The sequence below is a fragment of the Halyomorpha halys genome, unplaced genomic scaffold (assembly GCF_000696795.3).
Source record: "Halyomorpha halys isolate HHAL.00 unplaced genomic scaffold, Hhal_1.1 Scaffold58.1, whole genome shotgun sequence".
Classification (NCBI taxonomy): Eukaryota; Metazoa; Arthropoda; class Insecta; order Hemiptera; family Pentatomidae; genus Halyomorpha; species Halyomorpha halys.
In genome coordinates this window covers 3,020,027-3,041,107 of record NW_027110919.1, presented here as the reverse complement: position 1 = coordinate 3,041,107, position 21,081 = coordinate 3,020,027, and the positions used below count along the sequence as shown (strand labels likewise).

Genomic DNA, 21,081 nt, shown 5'->3' with positions numbered 1-21,081 from the left:
AATACGAAGAAGAGAACATTGAATTGTGTTAACATAAAATGAATTTATAAAACATTGATTAAACTCAGTGTCTTGAAAAGTATGGATAAAGAAAAAAACAAAAATATTTTTATCTACATAGCTAAATAATTACAACAATGAACACAGTGGTATTATGTTTGAAATTCTTTTCATCGAAAACTAGATAGGAAATGTAATTGCTCATTCATTGAAAATAGTGAGGTCCATTTAAATATGTCCTCATTAAAAGAATCATATTTTAGTCATTGGCAATCTTTCCTTTCCTATGTCCAATATCTTAAGATATCCAGCTGTTACTCAGGTATAAAAACTAAGTATATAATATATACTTATAAAACACGTGAGAATTTTAAAAGCAATTTAGTAACAGATTTTAAAAGCAAAGATATTGGCTACACGTGTTAATCCTATGATTCTCTATGACACACAGACTTGGACATTATAAAAAAAAACTTGGACTCAGATTGAATGCTTCACAGAAGTTCATTGTCAGTTAAGAAGAGCGCAAGGGCTAAACCTAAAGATATTCTTTGTAATTTTAATATGAAAAGGAAGGAAAGCTTAAGGGTCGAAGCTCATCGATCAAAATGGAATTGGGCAGGATAAAAGGGAAGGATGAAGGACATAAGATGGTCCATGGCATGCACCGAGAGGCTTCTGTCATAACATTGATGACAATAAAGCTTATTTTATACTTATAAGTATATAATATATTCTTAGTTTTTATTTGATAAGATTTAAGCTTAAATTATTTTAGTTTGAGGACAAATGTAGATATCATTGTAGTTGGTGGTAAAAGTGACCAATTCTTATTTCATTCAATGTCACTTGATCACTTTTACCTTTTATCTAACAGTGTCTTAAAATAAAATTCTCTATAAGAAAAACACATCTTGAATTGATTTTTTTCTATTTCTTCAGATTGCAATTTTGATAATGCAGCTCAGTAGAACAGCTGGTCTACTGAGATCAGAATGATTGTTGCTTTTCCTTTCTCACCCAGTGGATCTAAAACATTCATTTGGGCAACTATCACAGATTCAGGAAAAATAAAATCACTCAGAGACACCTACAGCTTTGTTGTTATTTCAAGCGATCATAAGCAATCAAATAAATAATTCATACAATTTGTTTTAAATTATTTGGAAATATATGTGTTAAGAAGTAACTAAAAATGAATGATTATGACTTTCTTTTTTCTTATAACATACTAATAATTAAGTATTGTGATTAGAAAAATTGATTTTGGCCATAGAAAATATTATGGTAAATGTCATTTTAGTTAGGTTCAGAAATAAGTTTGCCTTATTCTTGAGACAGATTAATTTTTTTGGCCCTCTGAGAAATTTTTCCAAAGGTGTTAGCTCAGTAACAGAATTGCTGATGGAATTAAGAAGTTGCAGTCCAGTTTCAAAAACAAAATTAAGATAGTGAGGATTAATTTACCGATCTTCATCATGGAACTAGTTACTCAAACTAACATGATGATTACATGACTGACTTTTTCATCTAAATTATATCAACCTGTAGATTAATTTATCACTACATCTTGATTTTTAGAAACATTGTTTTGCCTTTTTACAGGAAAATATAAATTGTCTTGAAATTTAATAAAAATCCTAGATATTATTTGTGAAAGTAAAAAACTTTCTTTTTTGATGCAGCAGAACCAACATAATGGTTGAGTCAGAAAACGTAACTCTACATCCACCATCTTAGTCTGATATCAGGGTGTTATATAGCTTGTTGATTTTCAACTCAAATCAAAGCTTGGCATGCTCTTACCAATTTCAACTGTATGACCACTAAGCAAAGTAAGTGTAAGTTAGGACAGAATGGAGGTCAAGTACAGAATAGAGTAAGTATATTTATAATGATTAATATTTATTTTTTTAAATATAATAATACTAAGGAAAAAATTTATTAAATAATTTTTTCTTAATTATAAAAATAAGAATCTCCACATAACAAGCAAATAAATACAATGAAATAACAAAAATAAACTTTACAATAAGTACTATATTATTGTAAAACTATGGTCCTAAATTACTCAATTACACAGGCATTTACAGGAGTGGGATTACATGAGTAAAGCAATGGATTCCTAACTCTCAGGCCTAAGTTCCAGCCTGCAGGTAATTTATTTTAGGTTCTATCAGCCTAGGATTTGCTCTGGGAAAACGTTTCTAAGCATACTTAATCTCTAAAATGTTGATACCCAATGGTTGTGGGGAAAACTCTGCCAGTTCCTTAATACTGGTAATAGGGGTTCAAACAAATAAACGTATGATGGAGAAAGAGGCTGAACTCTCTATTTTATGTTTAATGTAAGTACTGTAGTAAGAGGGCTGTCAGAGTTCCCTGTTTTGATTTCAACTTTTATTTTTAGCAAGAAGCCAATAGCTCCTGAGGAACTAATATTACCTCTCGTCTTTGACCACTTGATAAAAATGTGAAAGAAAATTTGGAAAAAATACTTCAACTAGATCTGAACTATAAAAACATACTGTGTATTTTATTAAAAAAATGAAAACATCCTAAAGTAAAAACAAATGTCTGGGGAAAAAATGCATGAACATCAGTCAATCCATTACCTGCCGTATATACCAAAGACTCATTCTTAATAAGACAGTAAAGCTACGATTTTGGCTTCTCCAGACCAAATTTTTGTTAAATTCTCAATTGTCAGTAACCATTGCTTTTATCTTTTAACTCGTAAAGATATTTTTCCTGTCTTTCCTTCAATTTCCCAAAGAAATGAACTGATGGATAGGAATGACACATAAGGAAAATAAGTACTTCCAAACCTTGATATCTATATCCCTTTCAAACTAGAAACCTTTAATCATCTCTTTTTTTCTCATTTTAAAGTTTAATGTTTCCAACTATTGCAGGTTTTTTTCAAAAGAATTACCAGAACACAGTTTCATGTTTCACCTGAAATTGAGCCAGGATTCTACCCTTTATTGATACTACAGTCTTTATTTTATCAAATATTTTTAATATACCAGTTCTTACATTTTCAACAGTTTAAGAGCGGGGAAATTTGCAGAATTGTCCACTTAATGTATATTGAAATGGAAAGTGTTAAGAAAATAATTTGTATATTTAAATCACTGAATGAAATTTTATTTTGTAAACCGATTAGATAAAAACAAAACAGAAATAACTTATCTGATAGTTTAATCTTATAACTATTAGCTCATCTCAGTTAAATGGTTTACTTTTAGTTTAAAAATTAGTGAAATTAGAGAAAACATATGGACAATTCTACTAAAGAGCCAAGAAATATCAACATTAGACATATTATCAATGAACAATAGTGTGTATCATATATTTATATGATATCTTATTACATCACAGAAATTTATTTTCTCATTACACTTACACCTATTATCCTCAGATCTATTTAGTGATACTAAACAGCATCGACAAATAAAATGTTCGCACGGTAGCTTAAAAAGTATTTCACTTTTATTACACTTTAAACATTCTATCTTTTGCTTCTTAGGAATAGAAGTTTCAAGGAAAGATGGTAAACCATCCAATGAATGCTCCAAAAGACTGTCTATATCCTTCAGTTTTCGTTTACTTATCTTGGGGTTATATTGACTAGTTGATGAATATGAATGGCAGTTATTTTGGATAGGAATCCCCAAATGTTGAGTTATGCTTCTCCCGACAGTTCGAGGTATATTTTTCAAAACTGGCACGTTAGAGTTAGCCATAAGGTACTGATCAAGTCTTTCTTTTAATGATGTTGCAACAACTGGCTTGGAATCATTAGTGAACAGAACACCTGTAAAAGGATCACTCCGGCCACGGCCCCATTTTTCTTCTGCTTTATAAAACCTTTCCAATGTAACAATGTCAACAATTTTCCCAGAGGGTAACATCATAGGTATTGTAAAAATATCACATGTAATAGGATCTAAGAATTCATCAGGAATAGTAAATGGCTTAGCAATATCTTGTTTCTTTTCACTTGAAACAGATGGAGGATCAGAAACTATATTTTTAATCGTCTCTTTTGGAGAGTTTATGTTTTGCCACAACTTTAAAATTGAACTTTTAATTGGTTTTGGAACTTTAAAGGACACATAGCCCCAAACTTCTAAACTACCTAATGCAGGAATTGTAGAGCCTTCTGTTTGTAGAATCTTTATGTATAAACTTTTCACATCACTCAAATTTCTTGTATTGTAAAATGTTTCGTGTTTACCACAATCATCTTTGTCTATGCCTCGCAAATGAAACACTAGAAACTTTTCACTGGTATTTACACTGCCTTTTGCAACAATAGATTGCGAATTGTTGTTTGTTTCCGATGATATGAGAAACACACTCGATTTTTGTAATCCTACTGCACAATTCAAATTAATTTTTTTGACATTTACACTGCACGAAAACTTAAGTTGAACCTCCACTGGTGGTTTTACAAAATAATCAACAAGAAATCCTTTCTTTCTAACTTCACTTACAGAAATCAGGTTTTTGACAGAATATCCATCACAGGATGGTGTTTTACAATCAATATCAGCAAGTCCTTCGTTGCAAAAATTGATCATATTCAACGATATAATTTCGGAATCGATGCGATTTCATTAGAAAAGCAACAATTCTTGAAAATTTGTTTTAAAATAATTGTAAACATTCAAATCAAGGGAAAGAAACAAAAGCTGTTGGAAATATAAGTCGTTCCAGCAAGAAAACTCAAAGGTAAACAGATAAACTAACAAGAGGTAATTATGAGAGATAGTTGACCGTGGATGACGTACTAGGAGATGATGTTTGGGTGTACGGTCAAAATGAAACACAAATAAGTTGGTGCAGCTTATTTAATTGTGCCAACGTTTCGGCTAGAGTTTCTAGCCTTCATCAAACAACAATAATAATTTATGGTGAACATAACTAATAACGTGGGTAAGGAAAATTGGGAAAAGAAGGGGTGGTAAAATAAAGATAGGGAAAAAAAGGATTTTAATATAGTGGTATACACTTACGGTACTCGATATACGCGTGGGGTAGCCTTGTTGCCGCAGCACCACTATAAGAACCGCTGATCTAGTCTTCCTATTCTTATCCAAGTTTAAGTGCACAGAAAAGTACTAGAATACTCCCTAACATAACAGGTCCATTTAATTTTTTTGTTATGCAACAAACTAATATATTTAGTGTACCATTATTATTTTGGTATACCACTCAAATTTATGGTTTACCACTGGACGTTTAGTTTCCTAACAGGTTCTTTTATTCTCTTTCTTTTTTTCTCTATCTTTATTTTACCACCCCTTCTTTTCTGTTGTTTTCAAAATAATTTTTTTTTCTTCTATTCATCTCTTTTTTTAAACTTTTCCTTTATTTTGTCTCTTTATCAATTATTATGATTACATATTTTTATATTTTATTTCTCTCAATTTTCTTTTTCTTTCCATATTTCAATTTTTAAGTTATTAATAACTAATATATTCATACTTATTTTTTCAATTACCTATGTATACATTTCATTTTCCACTTCTCTCATCACTTTATTTTATTAATTCCATTCTGTAAAATTATTCACTTTATGTCATTCTGTTTATATTTTTTTTACTTATTGGTTGTTATCTTGTTCTGCTCTCAGCCCTGATGAAGGCTAGATACTCTAGCCGAAACGTTGGCACAATTAAATAAGCTACACCAACTTATTTGTTTCATTTTGACCGCACCTCCAACCATCATCTCTTAGTAACAAGAGGTAGTTTTCATAATTTTTACTCAAATTAACTTGAGTTCCATAAAGATTACAATCTAATTAGTAAACTGTTTAAATTCAAATCTTGCATAACAAAAAAATTAAATGGACCTGTTATGTTAGGGAGTATTCTAGTACTTTTCTTGGTACACTTAAACTTAGAAAAGAATAGGAAGACTAGATCAGCGGTTCTTATAGTGGTGCCGCATCACCGTGGGCTACCCCACGCGTATATCGGGTGCCGTAAGTGTATACCACTATATTAAAATATTGCAAAAAAAAACATTTAAATATGAAATATACAGTCCATTCCAGCATTTACTTTTTACCGTTTTATCTTATTTATTATTAGAAATATATCAGGAGTCCGCAGAAGGAAATTTGCTGTGAAATTTTTGTTATTCCAACAAGGATGTAGTAGCAAAAACAAATTTGGAAACCGCTGGACTAGGGCTGAAATGTTATTCTAAATTTAAAATACTATTAATTTCAGACGCTGTTATTTTTACTCTTAGACCGTTACGTGGTATTCCTCTTTGATACAAACTATTTTTATAAATAAATAAAAAATCCCATCAACGATTCAATTCCTTTTATAATGGTTTACTTTCTTATTTTATTCATCATATAAGTTATGTTTTCCTATTTATACTTTAATTTATTATAAGTCCATTTAAATGATAAATGGATTAACTTTGTACTAATGCCTCAGTATAGAAATAATTAAACCGTCTAACATCTTTATTACTTGTAACTTTAATTGATCTGAAACTGTGATCCGTAAAGTCATATTTTAGGAAACAATTTTGACAGATTTTCTTGAGTCTATATTAACTTAATGTTTATTTTTTATATTCAAAGAGGATTTTCTTGTCACAACAATGAAATAACCTTTGAATAAGGATGCCCGTTGAATCCGTTATGGGCCAAATAAGACACATCTTAATTTTTTTTTTTTTGGAATTAGACAATATCCCAGAGATAGTACTGAGGTCGTTCTTCATACTTTCCTAAAGCTATTAGAGTTGTTAAGAATTAACAGTATAGTCTATAGAATACCTCAAACACACAATAAAAACGTTTTTGTCAGATTTGCCACTATTCAAGAAAAGCAGCAATAGATCGATTCTTATGTGCCTTAACTAAAATTTGCTGTCGTACTATCTAGGATTCCCTTGATTATGGTAGTACGTCTTCTAATAGCGCATGCCCGACTGGGAAGTCTATCTTATATATACCACCTGGAAATTACATGGTTTTGCTGCCACAAATAGGGATTATAGCTGAAATTACTTTTTACTTATTAATAGTAACACAACTTGAAAACAAGAGTTATTTTGTATTGGGCGTGTAACAAAAATAGTACCACGGACTGGGATTATTTTATCTACTGAGGTCCCTCTACAGATTTCTTGTAGCCATCCTTCCTTTCAAAAAGTAACTCACTAGGGTTACTTTTTGTAACCGTCGTTGATAACTATATCAACTAGGTTATTATGGGGAGAGGGGAGATTAAAGAGGTATCAAGCCCTAATAATTTGAAAACCCTATAAGTTGAGAACTTTAGGAACATACTTCAAATTGCGAAAATTGTGGAAAGGCATTATTCAATGAGGTCACTAATCCCAGAATTACTTAGAGGTATTTTTCCAGAAATATTTGGTACCCTTTAATAAAAGGGTAAATTTCACTAAATACTCCCTATTCCTAAGGTAACTTAGGAACTGAACTCCACGAACTGTAGAATACGTACACTACATTTTTTTTACCCACTATCAAAGCATAGCAGCGAAATGATCTCAGTAACTCACATCATATGGTCGAATCATATGTTATTGTTTGTATATAACATTCCTTTTGATTACAAATAAATCATGAATTCAAGATTATAGTTTTTACTTTTTTAATATCAATGCATTCATTTTTTAACTTAGAAAAATAATGAGTGCAAAATCAAAATGGGATTTTACCAGTGAAACATTTTAAAAATAAGAAAAACAAATATGTCAGCCAAATGAGAAGAAAAAAATGTAAAGCAATGCCGAGAGACTTTATGGTAAAATAAAACTAAATTTATCTTTTTTCAGTGTTTTACATTATTTAAACTAAACTTCAATTTTGATATTAAGCATAGAAGAAAGAAAGGAAGCTAGAAGGAGCTAATGAATTAACTCCATACTATAGCTACAATGGACTGGAACATCGATACTATTCGAAAAAGGGTAAATATAATATAGACAATGATATGATATAAAAATTCTGTATTCAAATTCAAACAATTACTTCATAGTTATCAACTTTTCTTACGAAAAACAGTTTATAATTATAATTTATTATTTCTCAAGAACATCTTCTCCATTTACCGTGGACCCCTGGGGTCAGCGGAACACCTGTTGGAAAACGATCTGCGGTGACAGTTGTTTATTTTATTTATCGTTCATTCACGTTGAGGTGAACTGCCAGCGAGGTTAGGTCTACTGTCATACTGTCTCTCTGATTTATATTAGATTAGATTTCTATTCAGGGCGATCAACATCTAGGTTATTACGCCCTTTTTACTTTATTTATCTTCTTGTCTTTGACTTTTTATAGGTGAATGTAGACTGTTTTCTTTTAACACTGGTCATTATTGGTGAATTATATTTTTATAAAATTGAGTTTTTTTCAGAAATTTTATTATTTTGTCTATGGATTCTGCGTCTTTAAGGGCCAATTCTCTTGTACGAGGAATTTTATTATTTTCAAAGGCTTGACGAAATGATGAGCATTCTTCAATTATATGCTTTATCGATAACAGGGACTGACAGGTTTGGCATTTAGGTTGGTCCTCTTTTTTGATTAATTGGAGGTGTGTTAATTTGGAATGTCCTATTCTTATTCTTGCAACAACCACTTCTTCTCTTCTGTTTCCCCTTATAGTACTTTTCCACTTTTGTGTTTTTTTTTAGAAATTTCTTAGCTTATTGGTGAGTGGTACCTCAGCCCACATCGAATCCCAACTTCTTCGGATTCTGTTCCTTAAAAATGCCTTTATGTCTTTCGGTTCGTAAATTTGGAGTGGTGAAACGTTCATTGTAGCAGCCTCTTTAGCCGCTTCATCCGCTGCCTCATTTCCAGGTATTCTTGAGTGCCCCGGAGTCCAGAGAAAGGATACACTTTTTTAAAGATGTTTTAGCATGTCTATATAGTTGTGAATTTTGTCTATCGTAGGTACGCTTTGACTGAAGTTTGATAGACTGGAGTGTAGTGGGTAATTTAAGTCTTTTGGGTGTCCCATTTATTATTATTGCAAAACCAACATTTTCATTTTGCTTAAGCCGTCAGTGTAAATTATTTCATGATTTGAATATTTTTGTATCTTCTTTAACAATTTGAGTCGTGGTTCTGGCGTTCCATCGTTAGATCTATTTTGTAAGATTCTGCAATCTATAGATAGAATCAGCTTGGTTTAGGCATGCCATAAATCTCTCTTGTGATTTCTCTCTGTCTCTGATTTGCCGGCGTTTATCATTAATGATTTCATCAATTTCTTCCATCTCGGTTGGTCTTTCCACAGTTGAGTCTTCATCTTCGGATGTCTCTCCTCTGTTTTCTAATTCTTCTGTGACTGGTTGTTGTTCTTCTTCCGGGGTCCACTCTCTCAAGAACTGTCTAGCATGTACATGTCTAGCATGGTTCTCCCTGAATATCCTCGATCATATTGACCATTATTGCCCTTGAGAGCCAGTCAGCAACAACGCTGTCTTTACCAGGCTTGTATGTGATGTCCATATTATACTGATTGAGGATCTCCTTCCATCTGGTGATGCGCGCGGATGACTCTTTCAATTTTCCTACCTACTTCTACGGACTTTTCTCGGGAAAGTGTAAGGCCGAACTCCCTCATTCTCTGGAACAAGCTCTTCAAGTGTTTACATGGTCACTCTCTGATTTGCTGAACACTAGTAGGTCGTCCATATACACCTGACAAACTTCTTCGTCCAATTCCCGCAATAATTCGTCCATACGTCTCTGGAGTGTTACAGGTGCGTTTTTCAGACCAAATGGCATTCTGGTGAATTCGTAGTGGCCTCTTCCAAAAGTAAATGCAGTTTTGTGCTGATCCCTAGGTCTATATATATATACAATCGGTCAGCTCTTTTCCTCGATCAGCTGATATGGACCTGTCAGTTGACAGTCCGTAACTTAATATATATTATTTCTCTACATTAATTGTATATATAATAATTACATGTCTACATCTCCAAATACTAGCAATATTTTTTATTTTAATTGATTAAAAAAAGGTATATGAATATTTACGGCTCTGGTTGTATTTCTTTACATTGACTAGTGACTAGTCCCCTCCTCCTGGGTATGTAGTATTGTTAACTGATTGGTGCCCTTTCGTTTACCTCCTTTCTATCCTAATTCTTGATCATGATAGCCAATCTCTTTCCAACTTTTTTTTTTTTTATTCTCCCTCCCTTGCCATTTCTGGTATACGGGGTGCGGGAGCAGTGGGGTAGTGCGCGCTGGGATTGCGATTGGGATGCCACTGCTCCCAAAGATCTTCATCCATTCGGTAGGCCCTTCTGGTGCGCATCCGTCTGGGTTCCTCCTGCAGTTACCAGTATGGATTAGCTTCATCTTCTTCTGGTGGCTCGCCGATGTTGGGCGGTCAAGTCCTTCCCATTGTGAAATGTGTTCCTCCTGCAGTTACCAGTATGGATTAGCTTCATCTTCTTCTGGTGGCTCGCCGATGTTGGGCGGTCAAGTCCTTCCCATTGTGAAATGTGTTGGGCCCACCACCTCCTTCCATCCTTAAATGAACTCCCTGAAGAAGGGATAATTCTCTTCTTCCATCAAACAGGGAAAGTCCGACTCGGCGAGGGCGAAAATCCCGGTCTTTCTCAACAGCCTGGCTCGGTTTCCTTCCATGGCGAAGCAATCCACTATTACGTGTTCTGCTGTTTCAGGAACTCCGCACATGGGGCACCGGGGGTCGATGTTCTTTCCAAAGCTCTGCAGCTTTCCCTGAACCCCCCCGTGTCCTGTTAGGATCTGTGAGACCCAATAGTCTGGGATGACCCATTTAGCCTTCAGTCTAGAAAGGACGGTAGGGAAGAATTTTCTCAAAGTAGCGCCCTTCTGGCTTGCTACCCACCGTCCATTCCACTTCTATATTGAGTCCTCCCGCAGTATTTAGGTTTTGTATTTAGTTTTCAGCTCTGATAAAGCTCACCGAATTGCGACGAAACGTGGCCCTTAATAAATAGTTTTGTACTGTTTGAGCTCTTCTTTGACCAAACCCAAAGGGTAACCTTACTTATATAAATTACGTACGGTCAATCAGCGAATAAATTAATAATTTGTAATATTGAAAAATAAATAAAGTTGGAAATATAAGTATTATTGAAGTGATATTTTATAAAAATAAAGAATGATTAATAGAACAATGATATATTTGAAGTTTCAGCTGCAATACTTAGTAAAGTCTGAACCTCGTGGCTATGTACTGCTTATTAACAACGAAACATTCAGAAATGGGATGGAGCAGAGACGTTTCGGATCGCAAAGAGATTACAGCATGCTGAAAGAAATGTGGGAAGACTTTGGTTACCAAATAAAGGAATACTACAATTTGGGTTTAACGGTAAAGAAATAATTTAAAATGAACGGTTTGACCTAAGCGATATTGATGCTAATGCTTATTTTTTTCTTCAGGCCTTTCAAAAAGCTGTAACCGATTTTGCGAAAATGGAAGAACATGCTTGTGTTGACTCAGCTATCGTCTTTATTATGAGCCATGGGAAAGAAGACGAATCAAATCCACGTGCTGTAAAAATTGTGACAACAGACGATCAATATATTTCATCTGATTGGATTAAAGAACAGTTTTCTTCCTTTAATTGTTGCAGGCTTATCAACAAACCAAAAGTAATATTTTTCCAGGCTTGTCGGTAAGATAATTTCCTTTATCAATTATTTACGAATTTATTGTTTTGTTTCATAAATTCGATGACTTTCGTTGAAAATTTTTTTAATTCATCTGTTAACAATCGAACAGTATTTTTGGACGAAAAAAAAATATACATCGGGTTGTAAAATAAGTTTTTTACTGGTGATTTCAATAAAAACTTCAGATTCTTGTAAATATGTTTAATCAATTATACATGACCCATTTGATCTATTACATGTTGCCATCTTTCAGGTAATTTTTTAATTCCGTTCTCTCAGAACTTCTCAGATTTTTGCTCAATGAACACCTCTATGTGCGTTTTGCAGTCCTCGAGCGAATTGTGTGTTTCCCAAGTGTTTCCCGTTAAGAGAGTTTTGAAGGGCACGAAATAAGTGAAAACCTGTTGGGGCAAGGTCTGGTGAATAGGGTGAGTGGGAGATCACATCTCAGCCAAACTTCAATAATTTCTGCCGGGTCTGCAAAGAAACGTGATGGAAAACTATGCCTTTGCGAATAACCAATGCAGGACGCTTCTGCTCATCCGCTGCCTTTAATTGTTCCAACTAAGCACAGTATACTGCAGAATTAGTAGTCTGGTAGGGTGGGAGCAGCTCAAAATAAAGAACACCTTTCCAATCCCACCAACGATATCCCATGTCGCAGAGCGAGGGTTGTCTGTGACCAACGCTTGAATTTGGTCATCATCAACAGTTGAAGGACGACCCAAGCGCTTTGCGTTTTCCAAGTCAAAATTTCCGGTTCTGAACCGAACAAACCATTTATGAACGGTGCTTTCTCCCAAGGCATCATCGCCTAACACACTGTAAATTTTGTTAAACGTCTGTGCAGCGGATTTTCTTTTTCGGAAATAAAAAATCATTAAATGATAAACATGAATTTTTTTTTTCGTCCATTTTAAGCAAGCACCACTTAAAGATAAAGAATCTCGGTTAAAATTGATGCATAAAAGTATCTTAACTAATCCATTCTATAATACTAATAGGTATTTTAGAATACCTAAACATTATTGACCATGTAAATATGATTTTATAAACACAGAGAGTATTAAATTGAAATATTGAAAAGGGCTACGAACCTATTTTACAACCCAATACACATACACATCGGGTGTCCTCCTGAAGTACAAGTTCACTCACCCTGAAGTCTACAATTTTTGAATTTTGATTTGATTTACGCTGGGCCTTAGCAGCAGTTCGTACTATATCTTTTGATGATATTATACATTTTTTATTTATTCCCAGTACTTTGTCTGCCGCCTAACGAATTGTGTACTTTTTTTTACGGATTCTTATAGTAATACAGATTTTAAGACGGGTTCGTAACGGGCACTTTTTAGTCCAACGCGTTCTGAAAATGTAAATCACAAAAAATGGAAAATAATTTTTTACGGGTTTTGACATTATCGTCGTAAACTGTGCAGAAAATAAATAAATTAAAAAAACCTACAAAACAATTTCGTTTTAGAATCCAATTTTATACAAGAATCTGTCATCACAATTAGACTTTCCTCTACTGGCAGAAGAGACTAAAATGGCTATCATGACGATGAATTATTAATAATGTTGACTGATTTATACAGAAAAATGAATTCTGGAACGCTTTTTTTCTGTAGTGTTTTTCAATTTACCGCTACGTTTTGACGGAAAATGTCAAAACAGGAAACAATTGCTTGAGGTTATTGGAAATTTACGAAGTCTTCGTTTCATTTGAAATTGTAAAGTTGCGTGCTATGGAGAAGAAAAAGAGGAAGTTAGAAAATCAATTGTACCCTTCAAAGATAGACCTTACGTCATTTTTATGACCCAGCGAAAATCAAAGAAAAATTAAAAAAATTGTCGAGTTTAAGAAGAGCGAACCCATTCCTTTCAATATAATCACATACTCCTTTGTGTGTCATGAAAAATGAGTAAAAAATATTTATAAAAAATTGACAATATCTTTCAAACTACAATTAGTTCCCATAAAGGATTGCTTTTTAAAAATTCAGTTCTAAAACATGGTCACATACATCCAAATTTTCTTGTTTCAGAGGTTCTTTACGAGATAGAGGAGTTGTTTTGAACATCCCTGATATGATTAATTTTACTAATAATAGCGTCGTTCCAGCGATGACTGATTTGTTGATAGTCTTTCCAACTCTTCCAGGTATTATTTTTTTCTTACCCCCAATAAGAAATATAAATGTTCTATTGTAATTGATATTGCTTATTGATTCAAATAATAGATTCAAAAATCTAATAAATTGTTGTATACAAGTTAAATTATTTACAAGAAACAATACATATCAATATATGATGTCCGTATAGACGGCAGATTGCGGTAACTACACAAAACCACCACAGCTTAGTGCATCCTGAAGATACTGTGTTAAGAAATCTCAAACCAACACAAGATGTGAATCCTTTTCACGTTCTTTGAGGTGTAGCAGCCAATATAGTATTCTCTGTGCAGCAGCGTAATGCAACAGCTTTTTTTTTAGCAGGAGCAACCGAAACAGTTTTTTTGAGCTGCAGTAACTATCAGAACATTTTGTATACCAAGCTATAGCATATCTTGATTGATGACAGTAGCAAGTAACGTTCGAAATGCAAGTGAAACAACGGTTCATTACCAGGTTTTACTCATGATGATTGGAACTAGATCCATTGGATAAAAAGGAAAATTCCAGACTTGCGCATTGGTGTTGACGTTGGCTATGGGACCCATTCAGCGCGGCTGGTCAGTCTAGAAGACATTAAAGTCCATCAAGTCGTAAAATTTAAACTAAAACTATTTAATTTTATTATCTTGAACATATGTGTATAAAATTGTGTTATTCTATAAATATATATCATTGTATATAGTATCAATAACAGTTATTCACAGAGATGTCCTGCATGAGCCCAAATAAATTCACAATTAAAATGGCCCTGGACATCAATGTTCTCAAGGAAATGTATAGTAGATCCATCTGTTCAGCCAAGTCAGTAGGTTTGAATCCTTTTAGGGTGCAACCAGGATATCTCTACTTGGCCAACAAGCATTTTTTTGTAATTATTACATTATCATCGTTACATTTTCCTCTCCTTGATATAGCAAGTTCTATGGATTGGTTTTCCTTAGACTTGTCACCTGCTAGATAAGGAGACTAGTGCCCTCTTAGTTTGACTTTATACTTTACCATATCTGGAGACTGGTTCCCTCCAATATTGTGATGATGTCCAAAAACCCTTTCCATTATCCCCTGTGTATCCAAGCCTCTATCTCATTCCTACCTGCCTTCTAACTTTGGTCACACTGATAATATGAATGAACATGCTGTATCCAGGACTTTTGAAGGAACATCATTAACTATCCTCCATACAAAAGGATGAACTGTAATTAATTTTTGATAATTAATACTTTCTTGAACAATGACTTATAGAATATAAACTAATCATTTCCTGTATATGTCAGAGATTAAAAATGTTACAGGATATGTTTCTCAACGAGACACAAGACTTGGAGCTTGGTTTGTCCAGGAATGCATATCTGTATTTAAGAGTGAATGGAGAAAATCTGATCTGTTAACAATGTTAAACAAAGTAAGTATTTGACATTATACATTTAAGGATCAAACATATTGGTCATATTCCTAGTTGGATTTGTAAGAATGTTACCCTACTATTTCCACATATAAGACTATATTTACCATATTTAGAAAAAAATGAAGAATATTTGAAGAATGATGAAAGATGAAAATCAATATTTGATACATTTTAAGGTTTATCCAAATAAACCCCCAAGGGTGAAATTAATAACTGTTATCCTACAATTTGGAAACAATAGTTTTGTTAAAATTACTTTAAAATTAAATTGCTTCAAGCAAATCATAGTTTTCAAAGGACTTGATTAAGTGGTAAACAATTGGTCCTTTTCAGTGAAGATACACCAAAAATTAATAAATTTGACATAAATTTACTTTAAAAATTGTGTCCTTTTTTTTTTTTTTTACAAAAGAGCACCAGCTTTATGTTTTGATTATGCACATATGCTTAAATACAGGTAATTAATAAAGGTTTTGGTAGTTTAGTAAAAACTAGATTGATTTTCTTGCAGAATCAGTTTGTATGAAAAACCTTTTTACGCAAGTAGCATTACTTTAAAAAAACACAGATATGGTGTAACTTCCTTTGCACAAATAAGATGATTGCACTCTGTGTTTTTGTGCCTTTGAATGTTTTTATTATGAGGGATGGATTGCACACCAAGTGTGCAATAAAATAATACACATCCTTAAATTGAACATTTATTCCAATAGTCGGGTAACATGAAATCCTTATTTTAGGTTCAGTAACGAAGAAAAGAATATAATTATAGATAAAATGAAATAAATAAAAATAAAAGAATATAATCTAATGAGCCTAAATAATAAACATAAATTTTTAAGAAGCAGTACAAGATAATGAATTTTCCTGGAAGAAACAACACTCATTTTAGGATCTAAATTAAAACCAATATAAAATTTTATTTTTACACACTTCTAGGATAAATTTTGTTTTAAACCAGTCAGTCTTGTTCTAATGGCCGCATCTTCCATACTGACTGATAATTGCAATTCAAGATCACTGTACAGTCAGTCTTTTTGGCTTGGAAATGCATTGCACACACGGTAAGCAATTGCTCTTGAATGGGTTAATGAATATTAAGGATGGAGAAGCTTAACCATGAGACTTGAGGTGTATTATCTCATTTTGCCTATAATACCTTTTTAGTGTGCTAAGCTCCCATCGCAACCTTATCTCAGATTTGTAAATGTAAGGCTGAAAAATAAGTGTTTAACCAAACTATTAAATTAATATTCAATAAAAAATAAGGCTAATTTTTCTCGTCCAATCTCAGACTAGGAAAAGAAAAAACAAGGAAAGAAATGATAAAACTTGAAATAATAATTGACAGCTATTAATTTTTATTGTAGACCAAGAAATTAAAGTACATATGTATTTTATTAATATTTTCAGGTAGACCAAAATGTAAGAGAAAAATGTGAAAGAGATGGTGACGCTTACTTCCAAGTGGTATACTATGAGTCTTGGGGTTTCAACAAGAAGTTGTTTTTTAGGGATAAAAGAAGAAAATTAAGAAGAAAATGTGAATCAATCGCTCCTAATCTAGATTATGGACCATTTATAATGCTTAACAGTAATAATATGGGTATGTGAAGGTTAATGTGAAATCAGATAATTTGGAGTGTATACCTTTCTGTTAAACCTGTTTTAAACAAATAAAATACATTGATTATTTATTTTTATTTTTTAACAATATAATATAGAAAAAAAAACTTTTAGGGAATATTGTTTAATTGTACACCTAAAAATCATGGCAATAATTTGTTTTTTTTAGTCAAATAGCTTGTCAGTTATACATTTTGTTCTTGAATCTCAACATTCAAACTCTGGCTGAAAAAAGTAGATGACTTGTGCCATAAACCTACTAATATGACTAAACTCTTTAAGATCTATTGTGATTTTAGTTGTAATGTGAAGTGTTATTGGTTTTTATTTTATTAATTGTTATTTATATTTTTTAAAATTAAATATCTTAATTCAAATGATTTTTTGATCTTCCTCGAATGGTACACATTAACTCTAATATGTTTTAAATTAATCTCCTGAGTTTTAAATTTATCAGAATTGTTTATCATAACCTAATTATTAAACAACTGTGTTTGTATACTAAATGATAATTTAGCCATTGTTTTATTTGTAACTCTTGTTAATATTATTTTATTAGTAAATTAACATGTAATCTTATTTTAGTAAATTTGATTTTATTTCTTAAGATGTGAAGTAATTAGTTTAATAAACTTAAAAACATATTATCTAAAATATTTCTCTTTGAGAGTTCCGCATATTTAAATTACTTCTTACTCCCTCAAGCATATTGATGGTGAAGTTTTTTTAAAAAAAGGAATGTAAGTTTGGCTGAAAAAAAAGTGGGAAAAGACCCTCTTAGCAAAATACAAGCTTTTTAATGAAGGATTCTCAAAATTATTGGAGTTTTTATAATCAAATTTTATTCGGTTTATTCCCACACCTTCACTTTGTTGACTTAAGAACTGAGAGGTTAATTGACAATATTTACAGTTTCCAAACTTCAATTTTACCTTTAAAACCTCTACAAAATTTAATTACTTTCAGTGAGAAAAATAAAATAATACAATAATCCCAAGAAATTAATTAAAAGTTTATGCTTGTGATGGAATGACATGTTGACTGATTCTATGTAAACATTTTTCAAATTACCTTCATTCCATTGTTAATAAAGTTCTTTCGTAGTTCTATTATTCACAGTAAAGTAATATTTTTGCTTGTACAATCTAAACCTTCATAATCTAATATTGAATGGCTAGATCAGCTAGTCATAATGCCTGTAAAATTTTATATTTGCTACTCACTTTCATTTCTATAAGTAACTTGTATTGATCTTAAACATCTTTTAGAAATTTAAAATAATATAAGAACTTAATTTTGATTAAATTACTCTGTTGTAGATTAGTATTATGAAAAACTATTAATCACAGTTAAATAATGTTCTCATTACAAATCAGACCTTCATATTCTAATATTGATACGACTAGATCAGCTAATGATATTACCTGTTACTTTTAAAATTTTATATTTGTTACTTACTGTTTCATGTAAATATTGATGGCGTACTTAGCACCACTGTGAAGTTAGCAATTTACATCATAATCAGTAAAAAAAGATAATTTCTGTTTAGTCCGAAATAAACAATTGCTTTAAAAAAAATTAATTGCTCATCTTTATTTATAACTTGTTTTTATGTTGTATGAATCCTCAGAAAACATATACAACTCACTTCATCTATGTTAGAGGTCTTCAATTTTACATAACAAAACTGTTTTACAATATAGTAGTTAAATCAAAATTAAATTCCTGTATTATTTAAAATTTACAAAATTTAAATAAAGCATATGATGCTCCTAGTAGATATTTCTTCCTAAAACATTTTATTCCTACAACATTCTTCAAAGAAATAGTTAACTCTATATTTTCTGAATACCTAATAAATAGATCCCTTAGAATAATTCAACAAACTCTTTCAAGAAGGTGAAATTATTTAATCTTAAAAAATGATTAAGTTAATAATAGCGCACTGGTATGTATAATTGATCAAGAATATGAACTAATAACTTGCATAAATAAATATGGTTGCAAAATTGCGCAGAATTTTTATTTCGATTAGTGAAACAAAAAAGAATAAAAAATAACTGAAAATTTAAGAAATATTAAGATAATAGTTCAACTATATGCCTATAGATAGCAGCATAAATCAAGGAAGGTAGAAAATAATAGTTCCCACTAGCGCCGTTAGAGGCCAGCACCATCCGAACAGCCTTTTCTGAAGTCGAAAATTTTTATTTTGTAATAGGAAAGTAGAAACTAACAGGAGCTAAACTTTTCAATTCGACGACTAATAGGATCGGATCAATCGGTTGAGCTCCTGTAAGTTTCTACTCTCCTAATACAAAGTAAAAAATTTTCGACTTCAGAAAAGGCTGTTTGGATGGTGCTGGCCTCATACGGCGCTAGTGGGAACTATTATTTTCTACCTTCCTTGATTTATGCTGCTATCTATAGGCATATATATTTATAATAGTTGAAACTATTATTTTCTACCTTCTTTTGTGCTGCTATCTGTAGACGCATAGTTGAACTATTTTCTTAATATTTCTTAAATTATTAGTTATCAGTTATTATTTTTGTTTCACTTATCGAAATAAAATTTTGTATAGTTTTGCAACTATGTTTGTCCCTTTTTCATCCTAGGCTGTATCTTTAATGATACTTTTTCATAAAAATTATTAGATTTATTTTTTATTAATATACTTGTTTGAGAGTGGTTTAGTTTCTTTAAAACAATTTTGATCCTTTTTCTCTCAACTTTATTCGATTTAAACTTCCGACGTTTCGACCACTTAGGTCATTTTCAAGGATTCAAGGATTTCAGCTGTTTGTAGGAATCCTTGAAAATGACCTAAGTGGTCGAAACGTCGGAAGTTTAAAAAAGAATAAAGTTGAGAGAAAAAGGATAAAAATTATATTTATAATTACATAAATTACAAAATAGATTTTTATTATGACAATTCTAATGTTATTTAATTATTATTCACTTTAAATAAGAAAAAAACATCCAAAAATGAGATTTGTTTGATTCTTGGCCTATACTTTTATCAACTAAATAAACTGTAGAGTTAGTATGTACAATGTAATAGAATGAGGAAAGGAATTTGGATAGTAACAGAGTTAACATGTCAGGCTCCTGCAAATGCAGATATATTTGCTCATTATTAAAGTAATAAACTTGTGTTTATAGATTTAATATTTTAGGAACTAAAAGTGATATTAAATTGTCTCAATCCTATTATAATATTAAACCAAGAATGTAGGAACAACCAAATAGAACTTGCTAATTAAAATTAAGTAACATAAAGGTTAGTTAATGAAATATTCATATAACTTTTGATATTTATATATATTATATTCACTAAAACATTAGACTATTTTATAATGAATTCTAGAAACCTTGAAAAACTTTCATAACCATCATGATAAACTGCTTCCAGTAACTGCCAAATCAAGGCTTTAACAAAACTGTGTTTTCTTTTACAAAATCACTCACAAAAAAGGCTGTTTCAGCTTTCAGATAAATCCCAGGTGCAATTGTTTGAAAAATTAATAAAGTAGTGGTGTGGATTAGTTTTATCTAAAGAACAGGGAACCACAATTTAACGCTATGTTCTAAATAACAGAGTTCACATTGATATAATTGTTGTTGCTGTTTAATGATCACTGTAATTTAGCGAGAGCTAAACATCATCCACTGATCAAAGAGTGTATATACGGTGTAGACTAATTTGATGCAAGATTATAGATTAGCTTTATTTAGTTTTCTTTGTTAATATGATATTCAATTTCTTCCCTTTTGGGTTAGCCTAATGTGTGTGACCCAGGGCAAGATAGATCTTCACTTGCTCAAAATGGTGAATTATGATTAAGGGTGTGATTCTTAAACAGTTGTTAGTCCATAAGATTTGTGACTAAAGGTAACAATGAGAAATTTTATAACATTGGTACAGTGTTAAAAATAAAAAAACCAAAAGGAGGAAAAATGAAAGTGTTTCAAAATACCAAGGGTAATTATGGAGGATACTCTGGGTCTGAAACTTGGGTAGCAGCTATTTCTTGGAAAGTTGTACATATACTTGCACACTTGTTGCTCTGTAGTACATTCACTGACCTTCTGACAGTACCTTTGATGAGAGTTGGGTCAAAGAGTTCTTGAATTATGGTCAGTATTTAAATCTTATTACAAAAATTGA

The 21,081-nt window shown here is 31.8% G+C and overlaps 3 protein-coding genes across 6 annotated transcripts in view; 2 read left to right on the top strand and 1 right to left on the bottom strand.

Moving 5' to 3' along the window:
- The window catches only part of Vps13B (vacuolar protein sorting 13B), a 79,364-nt gene extending 78,226 nt beyond the window's left edge, over nt 1–1,138 (top strand). The window contains exon 66 of the mRNA XM_014438439.3: nt 943–1,138. The gene's annotated coding sequence lies outside the window, so the exon portion shown is untranslated. The remainder of the gene's footprint in view (nt 1–942) is intronic.
- Nucleotides 1,139–1,665: 527 nt separating this feature from the next.
- Nucleotides 1,666–4,740, bottom strand: LOC106692477 (RING finger protein 37). The gene has a single exon (XM_014438440.3). It carries the CDS (start codon nt 4,587–4,589, stop codon nt 3,351–3,353), a length of 1,239 nt encoding a protein of 412 aa, XP_014293926.1. The 5' UTR covers nt 4,590–4,740; the 3' UTR covers nt 1,666–3,350.
- Nucleotides 4,741–7,606: 2,866 nt separating this feature from the next.
- Nucleotides 7,607–16,980, top strand: LOC106692455 (caspase-2). Of its 4 annotated transcripts, none has more exons than XM_067049046.1 (7): nt 7,607–7,811; nt 7,890–7,977; nt 11,214–11,390; nt 11,462–11,697; nt 13,747–13,862; nt 15,171–15,280; nt 16,697–16,980. In XM_067049046.1, exons 2-7 carry the CDS (start codon nt 7,945–7,947, stop codon nt 16,895–16,897), a joined length of 873 nt encoding a protein of 290 aa, XP_066905147.1. In that variant the 5' UTR covers nt 7,607–7,811; nt 7,890–7,944; the 3' UTR covers nt 16,898–16,980. The 4 variants fall into 4 exon arrangements, with proteins under 4 accessions (XP_066905147.1, XP_014293897.1, XP_014293898.1 ...); XM_014438411.2 differs by having other exon boundaries at nt 11,208–11,390; XM_014438412.2 differs by having other exon boundaries at nt 7,885–7,977.
- The last annotated feature ends 4,101 nt before the right edge of the window (nt 16,981–21,081 follow it).

Excerpts from the sequence above, each read along its gene's own strand:
- LOC106692477 (XM_014438440.3), bottom strand. The coding sequence starts at position 4,589 with ATGATCAATTTTTGCAACGAAGGACTTGCTGATATTGATTGTAAAACA.
- LOC106692455 (XM_014438411.2), top strand. The coding sequence starts at position 7,945 with ATGGACTGGAACATCGATACTATTCGAAAAAGG. Across the intron at positions 11,391-11,461 it reads ACTACAATTTGGGTTTAACG|GCCTTTCAAAAAGCTGTAAC; the intron begins GTAAAGAAATAA and ends TTTTTTCTTCAG. Across the intron at positions 15,281-16,696 it reads TGTTAACAATGTTAAACAAA|GTAGACCAAAATGTAAGAGA; the intron begins GTAAGTATTTGA and ends TAATATTTTCAG.